The sequence below is a fragment of the Biomphalaria glabrata genome, chromosome 16, assembly GCF_947242115.1.
Source record: "Biomphalaria glabrata chromosome 16, xgBioGlab47.1, whole genome shotgun sequence".
Lineage (NCBI taxonomy): Eukaryota > Metazoa > Mollusca > Gastropoda > Planorbidae > Biomphalaria > Biomphalaria glabrata.
Window position 1 is genome coordinate 17658281 of NC_074726.1, and position 21292 is coordinate 17679572.

At 36.9% G+C, this 21292-nt stretch overlaps 1 protein-coding gene across 1 annotated transcript in view; it reads right to left on the bottom strand.

Annotated features, from left to right (window-relative positions):
- Nucleotides 1-21292, bottom strand: part of LOC106073964 (MAGUK p55 subfamily member 7-like) — a 152470-nt gene that overhangs the window by 85267 nt on the left and 45911 nt on the right. Inside the window, exons 8-10 of the mRNA XM_056013529.1 lie at nt 18751-18832; nt 18559-18644; nt 7683-7754 (exon numbers count right to left, since the gene is read on the bottom strand). Of these exons, the coding sequence (XP_055869504.1) occupies nt 7683-7754; nt 18559-18644; nt 18751-18832 (240 nt within the window). The remainder of the gene's footprint in view (nt 1-7682; nt 7755-18558; nt 18645-18750; nt 18833-21292) is intronic.

A 21292-nucleotide genomic window follows, 5' to 3' on the forward strand; every position in this document is an offset into this window, starting at 1 on the left:
TTGAAAAAGTTTTTAAGAAACATTTAAATGCCTCTTCACCAAAGCGATTCTATAAATATACCTCCCTTTAATGGCAGAATGGACCAATTTCTCCAAACTAACGTACTAGTGTACTATTGAAGTTTTTTTCATTAACAGAACAGGTCCGCTACAAGATGCCTTGCTAAACACGAGGATGATCTTAGGACCATTACAAGCGTGCTTATGTGCTGCAGCATTTCCCAAGATGTGCAGGACACCCCATTAGAGAAGGGTGCCATGCTCTCTCATGGGCGTAAAATGACACTGTTATTAATATTCTAAGTTAAAGAATTTGTTTAATTTTCTATTACGGACCTTTTAAAATGTCTATTGTTTTCGCGAGAGGCGTTAGCAACAATATTGATTCAAAACATTTTGGAGAACACATTTCAAAATTTCTTTGCTTATGTAATTCTCGAATGGTAAAAAGTATCTCAAGTGTTTAACATTGTTAAGTCATAAAACTAAAAAGTTCGCGGCAAGGCTTCTTACTTGACAAGACTTAACTTATCTTAACTTGTCTTAGCGTGCGATATATGTACCTCGAAAATCAGTCGCATACTAGTATTGGCCGATGCTGCCACCTTCTTTATTAGACTTAATTTTAGAGACCTTTTTTTATTACTAGGAAGAACAAATTGCGCCCAGAGTCCAAGAAAATACTTCATACTTCACTAAATGCTGCTGGTAAAGTCATTGGCAAAAACAAACCCCATTTGGACAGCTGTTTGAGATAAACCTCCATAAAAAAGCTAAAAAGATACTAGAAATAAAGAAAATCACCCTTTGGGTCAGGATTTTGTGATTTTTACCATCACAAAAAAAATATATAAAAAATCAGCATCACAAAAGAGATACAAAACACTGATAGCAAAGACAAACAGACACAAAAACTCTTATGTTCCCCTGGCAATCAAATCATTTAATAGAAACTGATATAAACTTTTCACATGTAAAATATGAGTGAGTTTGGTGTTTGTTTTTTTATTGCTATGTTTTGTTTGGTGTAATGCACAAATTGTAAGACAAATTTCCTTACGCATAATAAAGATTATTGTTATTATTATTTTTATCAGAACGTCCAATCGGTTATTCTGTAACATTGACATGGGCTTTTCTTACTACGGGAAGAGCAATACGTTGTAGACGACAGAGAAAAACTTTATGAAACTCAGAACGCTGAAAAACGCTTGACTACATTTCCCAAGACTACCTTGCTAGATGGAGAAGGAACCTGATGCCTCTCTAATACTAATCTCCAAAAAGAACTTTTTTGTTAACACAAAACACTTTAAATTATCTACAAAGCACCAGTTCTGGGTGCCAACGGTAAAAGTTAGAGAAATCGCAAATTTGTGATAGATGATATTTGTGATATTTTAGTTTCTTTTACACATCAGCACCATTTAGGCCATGTCGTGCCCACAATCCCTCAAGGGTCATTCCCTCTTTATAAATTTGCCTCGGATGAATTCAGATATCCCTCAAATTTCAAATATGGCCAGTTTAAAACTTTCTAAATGTAATTTTATGTTGAAAGTGATTCTGAAGCTGAAGTTTGGTGCCCGGGGCTCTGCCCGGAATATCGGTGTGGTAGCTTTGAGCTCTGGATTCGAATATTTGGCACATCAGCATAATTCAGGCCTTGCTTATGATCCCTCAAGGGTTAGTAGGTCAAATGTTAAGTGTTACACACATGAGGTATTAAAAATAAGTTCCACTCACAGCTTGAATAGTAAAAATTGTTAGTCTAATAAAAATTTGTTGTAAATATATATAAATTTATAAGTACTTTGCCCGATCTCAACTCAAATATTAATAGTCAACCCCACTTCCCAGATAAAGCCCAGTATTTTCCCAGGATAAATGCAATCAGTGTTTTGAGGTTGTTCTAAAATATTTCCCTCTAATATCCCTAGGATAATCAAGGAAGATATGTTCTACGGTGAGTCACAGTACTCACACAGTGTGTGTGTGTATGTGGGGGGGGGGTCCTCTCTCTTTAGCAGAAAGGCGTGTGTGATGTAGGTGTGGCCAATCCTAATGTCTGGACATGGTCGTGCTTCCATGCTGTGTCAGACCCTTAGTTGTGGACCACTACCTGACATCCTCCACAATCCGTCTTAGCTTGTTGTGGGTTTCAGCCTCCCACCGATCCGGCCATTATCAGGTGGTAGAGGCTATATCCTGTCTCAGGTCCAAGCAGGAAATTCAGATTCCTGACACCACTTCATTTAAGGCTCTCTTTGCTTATCTGTCTGCCGTTTCATTTCCCCCTATGCCCACATTGGAGGGGACCCAGATGAAGATGACATCCCTATTTTAAGATATTATTTGCTTTAAAAGCTTTAGGCTTTCATGTACCGATAAAATGCCAGTCTTCATCTGCCCCTAAGCTTGCAATGGTGATTTGGATTCAAAGCATATGAGGAATTTTCTCCTGTCTGATAGTTTTACTGCCATATGTGCAAGTGAGATTGCATGTAACTCGGCCGTGAATATAGAACATTCATAGGGGGAGTCTATGGAAGATAGTTTTGTTCCTTAAAGAGCATGCACATGCGACCATTCCATCCAGCCTGGATCCGTTAGTGTACATCGTTCCACAATCTCCGTAGCTCTCCTGCAGTTCCCAAATGTAGACTTGTGTTAGGGTCTTTTTCTTTTTTTAAAATTAAGAAGGGATAAATTTAATTTAGGTTTATTCATCAACGAAGGAGGGTTCTGTGGGATTTCTATTTTAGAGACTTTTTGGTCAATGGGTGGGATTAAATTTTGAATGGTTTCTCTCAATCGAAGGCCCTACGGCTGTAGGATGTTAGGCCTTCGATTGTATAGTTTTACCTCTGTAGGGTAAATATTGAGTAGAAAGCAGGGTTCGTGGGGTTGGATTTTAGCTTGACTATATACTGCATTGCAAGCTTTTTCATTGCGAAGTCCATGGGGAGTTCTCTAGCCTCCACATGGAGACTTGGAATTGGTGAAGTACAAAATGCGCCGAGGCAGCATTGTGTATGGGCTCAAATATTTTAGGTATGATTTCCCAGCTGCTCCATATATATATAATAAATCCATAGTCTTAGATCGATATAGCATCAGCAAGGTATCTGTCAGCTCCCCAGTCCGTATTGCTGGGTACTTTCAGTTTGCTTAATTAATCGTGGGATTTCTTCTTCATTTCTTGAATATGGGGGAGAAAATTTTTAATCTTGGGTAAGTCCAAAAAATTTAGTAGTTTTAACAACAGGAATCTTCTTTTTGTCCCCTTAAATTACAAAAATGCATGCTAATAGATTTGGAGACGGAAAATTTAAATACACAATCATGTGCCCAATTTTGAATTTATTTAAACATAATTGTAATTTTCTTTCTAAAGTATTCATGTTTTTGCCATATATAAAAATGACAAAATCATCAACATACGGAGACCACTCTGTGCCTGGGGACAGTGTGACAGGTGGGGAAATGTGATGTGTGTTTGGCGCGTTTAATGTCAAGGGGATGATTATTTTTAAAGCTATCACACACCAACCTATCAGCATAAGAATCGGGAGCAGGCACGCAACGTGACAAGCAATGGAAGAAAGATACAAAGTTAAAATGAAGAATATTTATTTACATAAATATTTACATAAAAGAATAAAAAGGGGGAGGGTTTGCATCTATCTCTAGTGAATACTATGTTTAATCATCACTCTTGCACTTAATAAGAGAGTATGTCACTTTGTCCTCTGACTTAGCTGTTGATGTCGCAGCTGGCGGTGTCCTGGCTTGAGGTTCTGCAGCTGGAGGTGGCGCTCTAGCGGATATAGGGACGCCGGTGATTCAGTTCTTCTGGAGTCTCAATCCAAAGTTCTGATATCTGTAGTGGGCACAGTAGGGCGGGTGGCCGGCTACCGTGGGCACAAGGTTACTGCGGGCAGAGCTGATCTGCCGTGGGCAGCGTAGTTGACAGGATACGTCCAGTAAGTTGCAGAGGGTTTGGCGTAGCTATGACGTCTCGCACAGATCTGAGTCTATAGGGACGTCGCACCTAATAAGTTGACAGGTGGGCTGTCGAATAGGCGGGCAATGCCGATAGCTCCAAGTAGTAGAGTTGAGTAGTGTCGTGTAGACACTGAACCGCAAATGGGCAAGCGCAGTACTGAATAGCACTAAGCACATAGGCAGTAGGTGATTCTCGATAGCAAATAAATAGGCAGACACCTGAGGGAGGCTGCGGATAAATAAAGACAAGTTAGGACATGTCTCTCATGCATCTTATCGATGCCCTCGACTGAGGTGCATTCGTCAGATTGGTAAAATTGCTTTTGAGCACAAAAGGGAGATGATGACAAATGGGATTTGGAAAATAGATGGCAGATAGTAGCAATATAGAAATGTACATAAAAGGGGAAATAATAATATAAAAATGTACATAGAAGGGGAAATAATCATCTCAAATAACCAACACAGGTGGATAGAGAAAGAGGGGGGGTGAAATGGGCGGTGGTCAGCGACCAAGATGGTTTGTTTACATACGACCGTCGGTCGAGAACAATGGAGCGCGCTTGAATGGAGAGGGTGTCCGTTCAAAGCGGCGCAACTCTCGCTAGAGTAAAATGACTACAGGGGAGATAACTCAATACAGGGGAGATAACTCATATCTCCTTTCTAAGCACAGTATTAGTACGATAGTAAAATTATCAAGGCGGCCAACCGAGATAAAGGAAATAAAATAAGATGTACAAATATATACATGGTTGCATCAACGATCAATTGAGCAACATAGCAGTAATAGATTAATGCAATACTAAAATACATACATAGCACATGTTTATGTTTTCTACTTACGCCAGTGAGAAATACACAATGCACTAATTAAATATAAATGACATAATAAAATACACATAATAGTCTCCAGTGAGAAATATGCACAAAGTAACTAAGATGGAACTTGTGATTAAGTTCGGCTTACCACCAGGTATTCCTCTAGGAGGGAGAATGTGTGAAGTAGTCCAGACTCGATTGCTCAGATAGAATGAGAAATAAGAGGGTCTGATTTGATTTGGATCTACTTTATATAGGCCTGGAGAATATGGGCGGAAACAGGAAATGTCCTAGGCTAAGAATTATCTTACACGTGGGTGAATTTGACTCGAGGTGGGAGTTGCACCTTGGTACGTCGAGAGGCACTTTGACTCGAGTAATCTCCAAATCAAAGAGAGACGTAGGAGAAGGGGGGGGAGGATTGACTTGCATTCCACACAAGGTGGTGTCCACTGCGGCTGTCAGACATCCTGCCGATAAGATCAAAGAGTCTGTGTGTATCTTTGCCCCGGTCAAGGGAAGATAAATCAAAAGACGTGTCCTAGCTGTCTCCAATGTGGTCAACTAAGTCTAGCCTGGAGAGGAAAAGGTGGTGCGGGTGGAGAATTTTGGGGTAGGATGGGGAATTAATTAAAATAAAATAAATAAATAATGAATAATAATAATTAATGCTGTGATAAATTTGAGTGACTCTGACAGCGAGTTTTTGACTTGTCACAGACAGAGCCTTTATTATGCTGTCTATTTTTATATTGAACAAAGTTACTGATAGAATGCTGCCCTGGGGTACACCTATCCCCTGGTCATAAATGCTAGAAGCGGACTCGAACCTGAAATTTCCGGTCCTTTAGGAATTCTCACACAAAGCAGGGAAGGTGCCCCTTTAGTCCCATAAGCTCCAGGTCCCGTAGAAAACCATGTTTCCAGGTTGTATCATAAGCTCATAAGCCTTTTCTATATCGAAAAATACAGCTACTAGATGTTCTCGTCTAATAAATGCATTCCTGATGAAAGCTTCCATCCTTACCAGGTGGTCAGTTGTTGTCCACCCTGCCAGAATCCATACTGTTAGTTAGAGATTAATTCTTTCTTTCAAGGAACCACACTAGCATATTATTTACCATCCTTTCCATGGTTTGCAGATGCAGCTTGTTAATGCTATAGGGCAATAGTTAGCTTGGTTAGACCCATCTCTTCCCGGTTTTGGTATTGGCTGTTTGGGAAAGCACCTGCTTCTCGGACACAGTTATACATTTTTAGCAAAATTGTCAATGAGAGTTATGGAAGATATTTGAGGAACTGATAGTGGATTTCATCTTCTCTATGTGATGTGATTAGTCCAGCGAGTCCTCATTTCTTCACATGAGAACGGCTTTTCATTAATTCATTGTTCTCTTATCTGAAATCAATGGAATGTCTCTCCTCCCTGCCTTAAACGTTTTAAAAATTATGGTGTGTAGTGTGCAGTGGATGTGTAGTGTGGTGTGCTATTGAGGATGCAAGGCAGTCAGCTAAATCTCTGGGAGACATAACAGTTCATCCTTGGTTTTTCAAATGCCCTATTGCATTTGATTCTTTTCATTTGATTTGCATTACTGCCTTCCAAACCATTCTAGCATCAAACTGCTGACAAAATTTCTCCAGGAATTCCTTTTCGTTGACCATATGGTTTGTCTAGCCTTCGCTTTAGCTATCCTGGTAAGGATTCTTTATGAATGCCGAGTCTTCTTTTTTTCCTATCGCCAATAGCACTTTTGCAAGCTGCATCAAATCATGGTTTGCTAGGTCGTTTTGGATTTGCAAAGATTAGGGGTTCAACTTTCCTAGCAATATCAAGTAGCTTCCTCCCTTTGGAAGGGCCAATACACCCGCTTTTGCCTGGCGGAAGGTAGATCTATTTCTTCCTTTTTACTCCTGGTCGGCAACCTCCTGTTTCCACACAGGGCAGTCCCTAGAGTAGGCTGAGTGGCAAGCAAGACAGTTCGGCATATGAACTGGCCTGTGCAGCCCTTGTCCTCCTTGACCCTCCTCAGCACATCTGGCACACAAGGACTGCTGCACCTTTTCCGTGATCCTGGCAGTTAAAGCACCTTATGGGGTTAGGTATGTAGGGCTTCACAGGAACTCGTAGGGCTTCACAGGAACTCGTAGGTATCCTGCCTTCACATACTCTGGCGGCATCCTAGTTCCGTATGTGAGGATAATAGTGGCGGTTTTGACCTCGTCACCATCTCTATGGCTGGTAATTCCAGCAGGTCTCTAAAGCTGATTAATATTCTGCTGGTGTTCAGACTCTTGTGTGGCATGACATCCACATGAAGATCACTGATTCTCCTGCACCATAAAAGCCCATTAGAGTGTATCTTGCTATCAACTTCTACGAGAAGTTCAGACGTTTTGTGCAGCTTTGATACACTCTTGCGCTCTCCTACTACTGCCTTTAGTCCCTTGTACATGAGTAAAAAGGCTCATCTTGCACCTAACCACCAGAAATAATGGCCAGGTAGCAGAGCTTTGGTAATAGTATATATTATGCTGTTCATCTCCGATCCGGTTATTTCTGTGGTCTTACTGTAGACAACAAGCTCTAGCGTCGCTAATTATTATTAGGTTTAAAAAAATAGTTTTCATGTTCTTTTATTATTGCTGTAATATTGAAGAGGGGTGGTTTTAACATAAAAAAAAAAAACACCCTACCCTTGGCTGCGCTGGTGCAAGTGATGGTTAAACATTAAAATATCACCTACAAAAAAGAAAAAACAGTCACAATTCCACCCCTGCTAGCCCGAATAAATAATGAAAGAGAATACATTTAATAAATCTAACAATATCATTATATAAATTTAAATTACCTTTGTTTTCCTGCACACATTAGTTTTCATACAAGGCACTAGCTTCAGTGTTACAGAGCCTGATACTTCAGACTAGTAAAATAAAAAAAAAATTAGATGACACTTTATTTACATGTTACTTCATATTAAATCCTACTATTACACTTGTAAAAAAAAATTCTATGAAATAAAAGAATTTTTATTGTTCAAGACTACATACACGAAAATAATTAATTTAATCAATGTAACAGTTCCAGTGTCTTACTAATCAGTGAATATATTGTCCAACCCTAGTGACCAGATTAATCAGCAATAATTAATAAACTATTTTGACTAGATCAGGGGTAGTCAAGCTATGACACATGGGCAAAAAGTGGCGCACTACATCCTTGAGATAAAACCAAAACAAAAATGTCTGCTCGTACAAAATAATGAAACTGATTTATGGAAAATTAGCTCATTAGCTACTATTATGTCAAAGAGACCAATATGTTTTAATACTAATAGGCCCCAAACCCAGAAAATGAGAAGTGAAGGATAGTGCTTGAGGTCTTGAAAGTTCTAGTTCATAGCTCTGCAATCGAAGAACTTTATATGTATTAATACTACAATTGAATTAACTTACATTTGGATGAATGTTTTTTTTTTATGCATTTGTCATCCCTAAGAAAAAACAACCTTACACTGCAAACTGTGATGTAAAAAAACAGAACTAAAGAAGTGATGGCAAGTGTAAGTTTAATGAAATGTGGGAAAATTGTTATATATTTCGAGTCCTTTAGGAAAACAAGCATCCATGCTTTACAGCGCAATTTCTAGGATAACAGAAGATATGATCTTTGCAGACACTATAAAACATGAAGTTGAAATAGAAGCCAGAAGATAATGTCAGACTCTGATTTTCGCAAAGAATGTGTGGTCAAAGAGGATTTAAAAGAGGTGAAATCTCTTTGTTAAGAGAAGTTGTGAAAGATGCAATACATGACATCGTCCTTGTCTTGTCTAAAAAGTGATAAATATTGAAAATAAGATCAACGAAATCACTTTCTCAATGCTGACATTTACAAGACACATTGAGGAACTGTCTCATTATTTATCCGAGCAAGCTCTTTCTTTACATTTTCTTTCAACGAATCTGCTGACATTTGTGATGTTGCCCAGTTAAACATTCTATAATAATTTCAACATTTTTGAAGGACTTACTGACCTTGATTCACTTCATAAAAAACAACTAGAGAACCCAACATACATGTCTTTCTGTACTGATGAGGCACTACCAATAATTGGTAGAGTTACTTGAACAGTTAACTTGTTTGAAAGGTTTTTTATGTCTTTTTAAATATCATTGCATTTTACACAGAGAGTTCTTGTGTATAAAAAGATTAATTCACAATAACAAATTGTTTCCTCGCTTAGTATCAGTGGATTTATAATGAAGTGAAAACTTTGTGTTAATGTCCACATTTCACAGTGGATGTGATGAAGATCAAGTCATTTATTCTACATTGAAAATAGAATGATTACAAAAGAACTGCTAGTCGTTTGAATGAAGTGCTGAAGAAGACAAATATTACAGGCTTGCATTGATATTGTTATAAACCTGGTGGAGGCACAGATGGGGGTAGTGGTAAGCTGGGAATGTTATAAAGAAGCTATCCATAGCACAGGACTACGCCTACTCGAACCTAAGGAGAGAAAGCATCAGGACTGGCTTGATGAAAACAGTACAAAAATGCCAAGAACAAAATACTGACCTCTTCTTTATATATGTCGACCTAACAAAAGCATTTGACACTGTTAGCAGAGAAGGACTCAGGAAGATCATGTCAAAGTATGGATGTCCACAAAAATGTGGTTAGACTATTTCATAATGGCATGAAGGCTCGTGTTCAGGAAAGTGGAGAACCATCTGAGCCCTTCGAAGTATCAAACGGGGTAAAACAAGGCTGTGTTCTTGCATCCGCACTGTTCAGTATTATGTTCTCTGCTATGCTGACAGATGCATTCACAGATAGAGATAACAAAGGGATAAATATAACATACAGATTCGATGGTGGCCTATTCAACCCGAGGCGGCTTAAAGCAAAATCAAAATTAAAAACAGCAGTAATCAGGGACTTGCTGTTTGCTGACGACTGTGCCCTAAATGCCTGCTCTGAAAATGATCTGCAGGGCATTGTCAGTGGCTTTTCAAGAGCATGTTTAGACTTTGGCCTTATTGTAAACACAAAAGAGACCGAAGACTTATATTTGCCTGCTCCAGGTAAAGTCTAATCGGATCAAAGCATCAAGATAAATGGACATGATATAAATGCTGAGGACAGATACACCTATCTTGGCAGAACACTCTCCAGAAACGGAAAAATCGACCTGCGTATCACCAAGGTCAGTGACACTGACATTTCGTTCACCAACAAGTCGTTCACGCGACAATTCGTTCACCCAACATATCGCTCACTGACAATTTGTTCACCGACAGGTCGTTCACGACAAATCGTTCACTGACAATTCGTTCATAGACAAATCGTTCACTGGAATGACTGGATTATAACAAATTGTTAATATTATATATTGTCGTTGAGTGTTTAATTTGCTTACATCAAAACTTTTGTAGCTATTATTTCCAAATAAAAATTTTATTGCTAGAGATCGGGCCTAATCTAAGTTTCTTTGTTAATTTTTTAAATCTGATAATTCTTTGTTAATGAGGACAGTATGTGATAAAAATTATACTTAAAAAATGCGATCTGACAACAAGCTAGCTGAAAAATTGTAATGGGCCGTCACTTCACTCTAGGCAACAGTTTTACTTTCATCCTGTCGGCCTTCTTTGACACTTATGTCCGTTCTGCAGTTTTGTTCACCCCACCCACATTGGCTTATCTTCTTCATAGCGGCCCAGATGTTTAATTGATAGACCTGTTCCATCATGCCGTTATGGTCAACACTCTTTAGGGACTTCCTCTACCTATACCTACCCTCTCCTATTTTATCTACCCATTCAGCTGGATACTCTTGTTAAAACCTAATTGAGTGGTAGACAAAATGGCGGACCTAGAAGTGAACTTTATCGGACAGGGAACCATTATTTATACAAGGAGAAATGGTTCATTGACAAGTCATTGTTTTTTTTTTTACATTCATCTACGCCAGTGGTCTTCGACGGGGGCGATATCGCCCCCTAGTGGGCGTTTTCGAGATTTTGGTTTATTTTATCTACATATGTTAATATATTGATATGTAAATGTTAATTGCAAAAAACATTAAAGGTAAAATTTAATAGAATAATTTAACTTTTTAAAAACAAAAAATATTGATAAAATGTTGTTACGAAAACTCACTGGTATGTCATGTAATATTTCCTTGAGATTTAGTGAATTGCCACTAGAAAAAAAGTAAGTTCTACTTTGATGGCATTTTCAGATGAGGTTATGAAACCAAGTCAGCTTCACGAACATATAGCGATATCCAAAAATAATTTAAGAATATTCATGAACAATTATAAAAATCTACAATTAAAACAATATTAAAAACAAAAAACGGCTTAGAAAAATGCATAGCTTTTTAAAAATTCTTATGATATTGTTGAATAATTGATTAAAACTAAATTTATTTTAAAACATAAAAGACTTTTTTTCTGTTAGAGATGAAATATTATTTCAAAATTGTCTAGTTATGTAGCTTATGAGGACATATAGGAAACCATCAGTGGTTGGACGCTACAATGACTTCATAGGTAATATAGAATAAAGAACAAATCTATTCACTATTCATATTGTGAGTTATGATAGCGCCACTGGGATGGATGGGATGGAGTTATGATACACAAGAAAATTTTAGCCCGCAATTTCATTTCTATTTGAATCTACTTATAAAACTGTAAATAAAATACAAACCCATGCCGAAAATAAGCGCATCTTTCAACAGTTTATGAAACAAATGATGAAAAAGGAGTTAGGCTCTTGTTGTAAACTGAAGTTCGCTGGATTTCGAAAGGAGTTTGTTAATTGTTATGGCTCGTTTTCTTAAGCTCTTAAATACATTTTTTTTTTGAGAAACGGGAAGATTCAACGGTTGGCGATGACTTAAAGCAGGCTAAAAAAAATTGTTTTACATGGTAGGCATCTAACGCAAATGAATGAAACGAACCTCCGACTGCTAGGAAAGAGATTGACTTTTATTGATAATATCATTTTCTCTTTTATCGAGATATTAAAGCTATTTTAAAGAGTTTTACAATCTCACATAACTTGTTTGTTGACAAATGAATTACTGCCCAAGGACACCGATATCTATGCAATTCACATAATAATGCTCTATGAAGAAATTAAACAAATAAAAATAAATGACAATTATTAAACATCTATTACTGATGTTCCAATTGAGTTGCATGAAAAAATAGATTTACAAAACTATGTCTTCAGTAAAAAGAATGTAAACATAGGAGGCACACAGTGGCGTAGCTAGGGTGGGGGAGGGGGGAAATTTGAAAATCCCCCGGGCCCCCATTTAAAAAAGGGGGGGGGGCAAATTAGTGCTTTTTAAATTAATTAAATCAAATATTACGCAAAATGCAGCGGCCCTCAAACATGTCACGCCCCCTGGCCCCCAAACGATGGAAATTCTTAGCTACGCCCCTGGAGGCACAACAGAGATGTGGCTGCATTTAAATGTTTCAGTAAAATTCCAAAACTGTGGTCGAAATTGGAATTATGTTTTAGCTTTTCAGTAAACATACATGGCTAACCTAGATTTAGTGCGTAACAAACTTAATGAATAAGCCAAGAAATAGACTGGGTGTAGCCAGTAGAGGAGACATTCGCCTTGCCTTGGCTAACTTAAAGCTTGAAATTTCTAATATTGTCAGACTGCAGGAGGCACAAGGTTCCCATTAGCTTGATTTTTTTTTTTGTAGTGAATTCAGAAATAATAATATTTATATTAAAAAATAAAACTAAATTTACAATTAAACCTAAAAACAGTAAGCCCTAATATTTAAACGGAGACTATTCTTAGGATTTGAAAGAAAGTCTTTTACAATTAATTTTTGTATGTAATCACTGCAAATTATTTGACATAATTTTTGTATAATGATAATATTGGCTTTTTTTGGCTTTAATTTCGAAGATTACGGCTGAGTCCAGTGTTTCACATAACTACGCAAACAACTGCGACCTACATATTTTCCCGAATTTCATGCAGACAAAGCCGTTGTATGCTGGTGTTCTATTTAAGTGTTCTTTCCGTCTTTTGCGCCTGTCTTCAATAATGGCTTTTCTTTGAGTCTCAAATGTTTGTCCCGCAGTTTTTGTGAGAGCTCTCGAACTGTTTCTCTCAGAGGCTATCTGCTGCCAGAGAATGCTGCCAGGTACTTTCCTCTATGCCAGTGAGAGCGAAATGGCGCCTGAATAAATCTTTATAGCGCTCAAGGGGGAGGGGGGCACCTCTGTAACTCAGTCCTCCTCAAAGCTCGTCAGTCATAGGCCAAGGGGTTCACAACAATCGCCTTTGGCATGCGGTCGTCTCCCAAGCGGGATAAGTGTTATTGACAGCATACAAATTAATAAATACATGATATTTTGTTCAAATTTGACTTCTCAAGCTTCTTTATAACTGTTTTTCTTAGAGGGGGCGCTGGCAGATTTTTTAAAAGAAAAAATTCGAAAAGGGGGCGTTAGGCCAAAAAAGGTTGAAGACCACTGAATCTACGCCTTTGCAAAACATTGTTTTTTTTTTTTGTTGTTGTTGTTATCTTTGAATATTGTTTAAATATTTATTTATTTATTTGTGTATGTTTTTTCCCCAAACTTAACACATACATTTTCACTATATAGTAAACAATGAATAAAAAAATTAACAAAAAAAAAAAAAAAAAAAAAAAAATTAACAAGGAAACTGGGATAAACTTTTTTCTTTGGAAATAATGGCTTTAATGTCGTGGAACTGTATCACATTAAGAAATGAATCTGATACGAACAGCAGTTAGTACACCATTGCTTGGTACTAAAAGGCCTACTATTCCTGATCATAACATTAGCCAAGGTCTGGTAATTTGAATATTACACGTGTAAAGTCATATGAATTCTAGTTTTGATTCTATATCAAGATTATAGATCTAATCTAGTCTAGTCATTCTAGTTATAGTTCTAGATCTAGAACGGTTCCACGACAGATCGTTCACTGACAAATCTTTAAAACAAAATTAAATACTCAACGAGAATATATAATATTAACAATATGTTACTATCCAGTGAACGATTTATCTGTGAACAAGTTGTCCGTGAACGAATTGTCAGTGAACAATTTGTCATGAACGAACTGTCGGTGAACAAGTTGTCTGTGATCAAGTTGTTGGTGAGCAATATGTCGGGTGAACGAAAAGTTGCGTAAACGAATGTCGCGTGAAGGAAATGTCTGGTGAACGAATAGTCGCGTGAACGATTTATTGGTGAACGAAATGTCAGTGAACGAATTGTCGTGGAACACTATGCCAGACTGTTTAAATGTCTGGAACATGTCATCGCAGCTCTTGGTACGCATCGGAGGACATGTCCCGCAAACTTATGCGACGCTCGGTCACAATTTCACTAGGTGGATGATTCCCAAGTTCGGCATAGGATTTCTTTGAGACCTGATCTCTGTAACTGACGCCTCAAATCCATCTTAGCCATTTTTCTGAGCCACATTTAGTCTTTTCTCAATTTCGGTAGATAACTTCCATGTCTCGCATGCATGTTGCTGTTGGGATGACGGTCGTGTTTAGTATGTGTATTTTTGACAAAATAGGCCTCAGCCTTTAAAAAAATACTCCCTCCCTTTAGTAATTCAGCACTTTAAATCATTGTAGGCGTCCCAATAGTTTGCTATAATGCTGACTAGGTATGACCAGTATGTGAACTTATCCAACTCTCCATGCTCTGATTCGCCAAGTCTGACGGGGACACCCTTTTGCACAATTTTAGTTTTATCCTAGTTAATGCGGAGGCTAATTTTGTGTGTCTCTCTCTATAGGCTCTCCTTCATTTCTTGTATGCATGTACTTGTAGGCCCGAGTAGTGCTAAGTCTTAGGCGAAGTCCAACATTTGATTCTTTTCATGCCATGAAATACCGAAGGCAGTCTGATTAATTTCTCTCCTCATTATATAGCAGATGGAAGTTGCACCCTGTCTTACACCAGTGTCAATGCTAAAGAACTAAGTTTTTCTTTCGTATGATAGATGATACAATGGAGAGTCCTTGTTTGATTTCTGCTTGCGCCTCTTGGCCCTTCTGTTCAATCCAGTCGTGTTTATTTCGCAACAACTTCTCTTTACTTTCAGATCTGCTTCTTTAAAGGCTTCTTCTGCTGTGATCCTGTGCTGCATTTTTCGGGTCTACTTTTAGAATGACATGTATAGACAATGTTTCCTTAGCCTCTTCATCATAAATATCAAAAGTTTCAACAGCTTATATAGAATTTTAAAATTATTTCTTATCTTATATGATACAGACGTTACTTCAAAAAAGAAGATGATTACGTCCTACGCGTCATGCATTTAGTCATGCATATTAACCAATGACCTAAATTCAGCCAAATCACTGGTTTTCCTGGCTAGCTCAAGCAACCCATTCCATGCTCTAATAGCACTAGGGAAGAAGGAGCTTTTGTACAAATTTGTCCTAGCATATGGGATGAGGAATGCGCCTTTATCTTTGTGTCTTTCTGAGTATTTTATTAAATTTTGTTTTTGTATTTGAAGATTATGGTTCAATGTTATATGTATAATTGCTACTTTACTTTTAAGTCTTTTATCCTGAAGGCTTTCTAAATTTAGTGATTTTACTAAAGGTCTTACTTAAGTCAAATGTGAATATTCGTTGTTATGAATCTCACTGCTCTATTTTGTGTCTGTTCCAGTTTCTTAATGTTTTCTTGAGTTGAGGGATCCCAAACAGAGGATGCATATTCTATTATTGGCCTAACCAAGGTTAAATAGCATTTTAGTTTTATGTTCTTATTTGAATTAAATAAATTTCTTCTAATAAACCCTAATGCTTTGTTTGATTTTTTTTTATAGTTTCATCAATATGGGGATTCCATGACAGATTTTCATTTATTATAACACCTAGGTATTTTGCGTTTTTAGTCTTTAGTATATGGTTTACCATGAATAAGATAAGTGGATTTAATTTGTTTTAGTTTTTTTGTTACTCTTAATAACTGACATTTTTCCGGGTGGAAAGATATGCCCCAATTTGATTTATTTTTAACATATATGAAATATATATAATCTGAGGGCATACCTAATATTTGTAGGTGTGCGCGAACTGCATAAGAAGCTACGGTGGGCCGCATGTGTCCCACAATCTGTAATTTGTCCACCCCTGCTTTAGAGCGAATAATTTTTCAATTATTATTTATTTTACTTATGACTAGTATGGAATGTTATATTATTTTCCATGGTTCATTTTTTTTTTTGCTATGAGTAGATGGAAATTGGTTAATATAGTTATTTATGACTAAAATATTTGTAACGGTATAAAGTATTTATGTTTACCTATGATTGTGTATGCATTAGTATAATTATACACCTGGAGGCTTTAATTGTTAGCCTAGGTAATATAAGTAGGGACCAGCATATCACCGGATGAAAGTGCCAACACAACTTAAATCAATGATCTTGTGACCTGATTGTATCTAAACGTCACATGACAATGCGGTACTGGTATTAAGAATATGGGATTTATTATTGACAATCTAAACATGCTAATAGGTCACACCATGGGCGTAGCCAGGATATTTTTTTTTTCGGGGGGGGGGGAGCGCCAAATATATATATATATATATATATATATATTCTTGTGTGTATATAATTAATCTTTATTACATTCTGACTCTTCATTCTTTCGGAAGACGTTTATTGTACCCTAGAATAGGTTCTTCCTGGAGTTAGTGGAAAAATTGTGGACTCCCCGCCCTTGCCTGCAATGGGGTCTGGGAGAACGCTGTGAGCTCCCCCAGCGCGGGGGAAGCCCCGCTGACAAGCACTATTTCGGTTATGAAAGCCAAAAAAATGCATATTATGAGGTATCTACAGTGCATTATCCTACAATTAAAAACTTTTATTTCAAAACATGTACTATTCTTACTGACTTAGATCCTCCCGCGCCGTTCGGCTCATTGAGCTGAAAGCTGTTTCCACAAAAATCTGTCACTGGCAATGTCTGAAGCCTCTTATTATGCGTAATAAATTTTGTCGCAGAACATGTCCCGTAAACCTCATGCGACGCTCTCTCACAACCTTACCAAGGGGTCTAATCCTAGTTCGGCATAGGATTTCCTTGATTGGGACCCGATCTCTATAACTGACTCCTAAAATCCGTCTTAGCCATCTTGGTTGAGCCACATTTAGAATTTTTCAATTTCGGCAGATGACTATCCACTGCACTTTATTTATGGAGCCCAGCCACTGGTAGAAATGTGTAACCTCTGTTGGAATTAGGTGATTGCAGTTTGTTTTAAATTTTATATCGGAAAGGGAAAGTCAAAATCATCTGTTAGGGGATTTTAAACTAAAAAATCTCTAGATTTTTTTTTACAAATTCAAAACCCCATTTAGCTACGCTCATAGAATTTAATGAGTGTAGTTTGCGTTAGAATAATATTGAAGAGGGGGTTTCAAACCTCAAAACTCTCTGTAGGGGGATTTTAAACTCAAAACCATCTGGAGTGGTTTTAAACTTTAAAAAAGGCCATCTGGAGGAGGGGGCTTTAAACTCACACACCCCCCCCCCCCTTTGGCTTGGATAAACTCAAAGAATTTTAGTGTATAATTTACTTTTTTTTATATTGAAGAGGTATTTTTTTAGCTTCAAACCCCACTGGATTGTGGTTTAAACTCAAAACCCCTTTGGTTACGCTCATAGCATTTTCAGTGTGTAATTTGCTTTTTTTATATTGAAGAGGGGGTTTTATAGTAAATTTTGGATGGGGGTTTAAAATCAAAATCTTCCTAGCTATGCTCTTGGAATTTGGGGATTATCGTTTGCATTATTTTTTGTTTGTTTTGTTTTATAGAAGAGGGGAATTTAACTGTAAAACCCCCTGCACCGGGTCAAGTGATGGTTAAGTATTAAAATCTCACCTAAAATAGACAAAATCAAAGCAAAAAATCTCACTAAATTCATTGGGGGGGGGGCGGGGGAGATGAGCATCCAAACAAAACCCTTACTGGCTACGCCCATGGGTCACACCATCATAAGAAGAACTAATAAAAGTGAAAGAGACACATTTGATTTTCAAAATAATGGTGAAGACAATATAGTATGCAGATGATATGATAACAATGTTAATAGCGGTGCTTCTTCTAATTCTGGTGCCCTATCTCTCTTTTTAATTGTTACATGAAATAGAAATATGGTCAAAGCATAGCAACCAAAAACGTTTCATGGGAAATTTAGTCTAACCTGAGGAGTATAAGGATCAGTAGTATGAACAGATGTACTGATTTAAATGTCTAAAAATGAAGAAAACATTTAACAAGTAAAACAGAGGAATTGCTGGAATTTAGTGTATGTAGTGTGAAAAATTGATAATGCTTAGAAGACATGAATCATGAAATTATATAGAGTATAGAATTGATTAAAAAAACAACATTGGAATGTGGTGTTTTAATGTTGTCACAACTAGTGAAATACTCTGCAAGATTTCAAACTCAATTACAAGTGTTTAAGTACTTTGAATAGTGCTCCAATTTGAAAACATCATAAGTTGAAAAAAAATGCATTATTTTTGTCTTAAAGTTATAGTTTGTTGTTTTTTTTAATTTACAAACATGTTCTATGTAAAAGTACAAAAATATACCCTTTTACATAAATGGGTTAAGGGAAAAAACACAAAGAATGTAAGTTACTTACAAGTATTTCTACTATTCGGTCAGGTTCTAGACCTTTTATAGATTCCCCATTTATTTCGTGTATTTCATCCCCAGTGTTGAGAAGTCCTAACATAAAAAAAATAATTAAAATAAACACCAAAAATGTTAGTTTGAAAGCTATTTTACATTATTTTTGTTATCATGATCAATAGGGAAGATAACTATGTCTCACCGCTTCTATGTGCTGCTCCTCCATGTAAAATTCTGGCTATTTCAACACATCCTGTATGTTCATTTATATAAATAGTAGCACCCTGTATGGAAAAGAGGAATAAATAAAATTATAAAGTATTTGGATCTATTGTCAAAGGAAACAGAGAGGGAAGCAGATAATTTGTTTGCATGTTAGGTGCAAATATCACAGATGACAAAGCAAGTAGAATTTATGTGAGGCAAGAGTGGAAGTGGGTCAGATCGTAGAATCCTCTAGGGCTAACAAAATTAATAGTGTCGAGATAATGAAAGAATATTGTAAAGATATACAAGTCTTTGATAAATAAAATTAGCAGACGTATTTCTTATTCCATACGACAGTACACATTCATATAACAACATTTAAATTACTTTGAAAAAAAAATCAAAGCTTATAGAAGTGTAACTATCAATTAGTTTAGATCAGTCATATAATTAAATTTTCTCATAACCTATGACTTTGTATTGGGGAGATGGAGAGCGGTGAAGATACAGTGAATTGGTTGATATGTTGTCCATATTACACGAATATTTTTACATGAACATTTTAAATGTACTTTCCATGCTCAATATTTTCCAGTATGTTTATGATACCAATTGCCATTTAAGCTCTTAACATACATTTTTTTATTTCAAAATACCGTTCAATTTAGGTAAAGACAGCATCTTGTTACCTGCTAATTCTAAGAGGCTATCATCATTTAACAGTTCACAATAAAAACTTGTAGGTGGAAGCAACCAATCCAAATAGTATATTTCGTATTTATTTAAACATCGACATCCGAACGGATTTTATTAGAAAAATGTGTCGTGATCAAGTTTGAACTATTCTTTGAAGTATGGCAAATTGTACATGAAAGAGTTATTTATAACATTTGTAGTAACATAAATGCAACTTAGAAAAATTGAATTAAAAAAAATAATTAATAAACAAATATACAGTGTTTTCTTGACTTTAGCTGGTCATACGTTCTAAGACCACACGCGAAGGTTAGATTTTCACGGTATTTAATTTCATATACATACACTATTTTCGGATATGAGCAGTATCACAGGACATCCCCAAACACTTGAAACCAAAAGATAACCATTTCCCTTTTTCATTAATAACTTTTACACACTGTTCCTTTGAAAAAACTCATTAAAAATGTTCAGTAATTTTTGAAAGTGTTATACAGCAATGGAAAAAAAGGGTTCCTTATTTGGTACTGTAACCAAACCTGTATTGAACCAGTTGATGTGCTTGTACAGTTATTTTGGCCAATCAGCTTCCAGAAAGTTTGGCGATGACGTAGCAAGTTTTTTTTCCAATTGGCTACTATAGATGGACATCTTTGGCCGTGGGAAAACCCGTTTCACCATGTTAAAATAAACAAAACAGGGGAGTATTTTTAAAAAATTAATTTTGTGAAAACCCGTGGATCTGCAATAGTTGGGTCTGCGAAAGTGTATGGACCACTGTAGTTCTTATAGCACACTTTGTTCTTACAGAACGTCCTATTGGATCAATTTTCCTTTTTATTTGCTTCTGTTAATGCAGAACAATTACAATATAGTATATAATGTACTTACTAGAGGCGGACATACTGTATTGTTATTGTTACAGGGTTAGAGAGAGAGATGGATGAGCCCGTCAGAGTTTGAGTATAGGCACATCGGCACAATTTAGGCCATGTCGTGCCTTTAAGGATCACTCTCCCTTTACATAACAGCTTCCCAGTCCGTATGGCTGAGTACTCTAAGTATGTTTAATGAATTTTGGCATTTCTTCTTAAGTTCCTTAATGTGCGGGAGAAAATTAAATTTGGAATCTAGGGTGAGGCCTAAAAATTTTGTGTTTTCACGCCAGGGATCTTCTTTTTGTGTATAAATAGTTCAGGGTCTGGGTGGAGTCCCCTTAAATTACAAAAATGCATACTAACTGTTTCGGAGTCCGAAAATTAAAACCATTATCGTTTGCCCAATTTTGAATTTTGTTTAAACATAACTGTAATTTTCTTTCTAAAGTGTTCATATTTTTGCCATATGTAAGAATGACAAAGTCATCAACATACAGAGAGCACTCTATGCCAGAGGACAGAGCACTTATAATGCTGTTTATTTTTATGTTGAACAGGGTCACCGAGAGAATGCTGCCCTGGGGTACACCCATTTCCTGGTCATAAGTGTCAGAAGCGGAGTTGCCCACTCGAACCTGCAATTTCCGGTCCTTTAGGAATTCCCTCACAAAGCAGGGAAGGTGTCCCTTAAGCCCCAGAACACGTAGAATGCCATGTTTCCAGGTTGTATCGTAGGCCTTTGCTATGTCGAAAAATACAGCTACTAGATGTTCTCGTCTTAGCAATGCATTTCTAATGAAAGCTTCCAGCCTTACCAGGTGGTCAGTTGTCTGCCCCTGCCGAAATCCGCACTGGTAATTGGAGAATACCTTGTTTCTCTCAAGGTACCTGAGAGGAACTCCTATTGAAAATCAGAGCAGGAAGGACTAGTCCTCCCGTAGTGCTCTGGCAAGAAACTTAGCC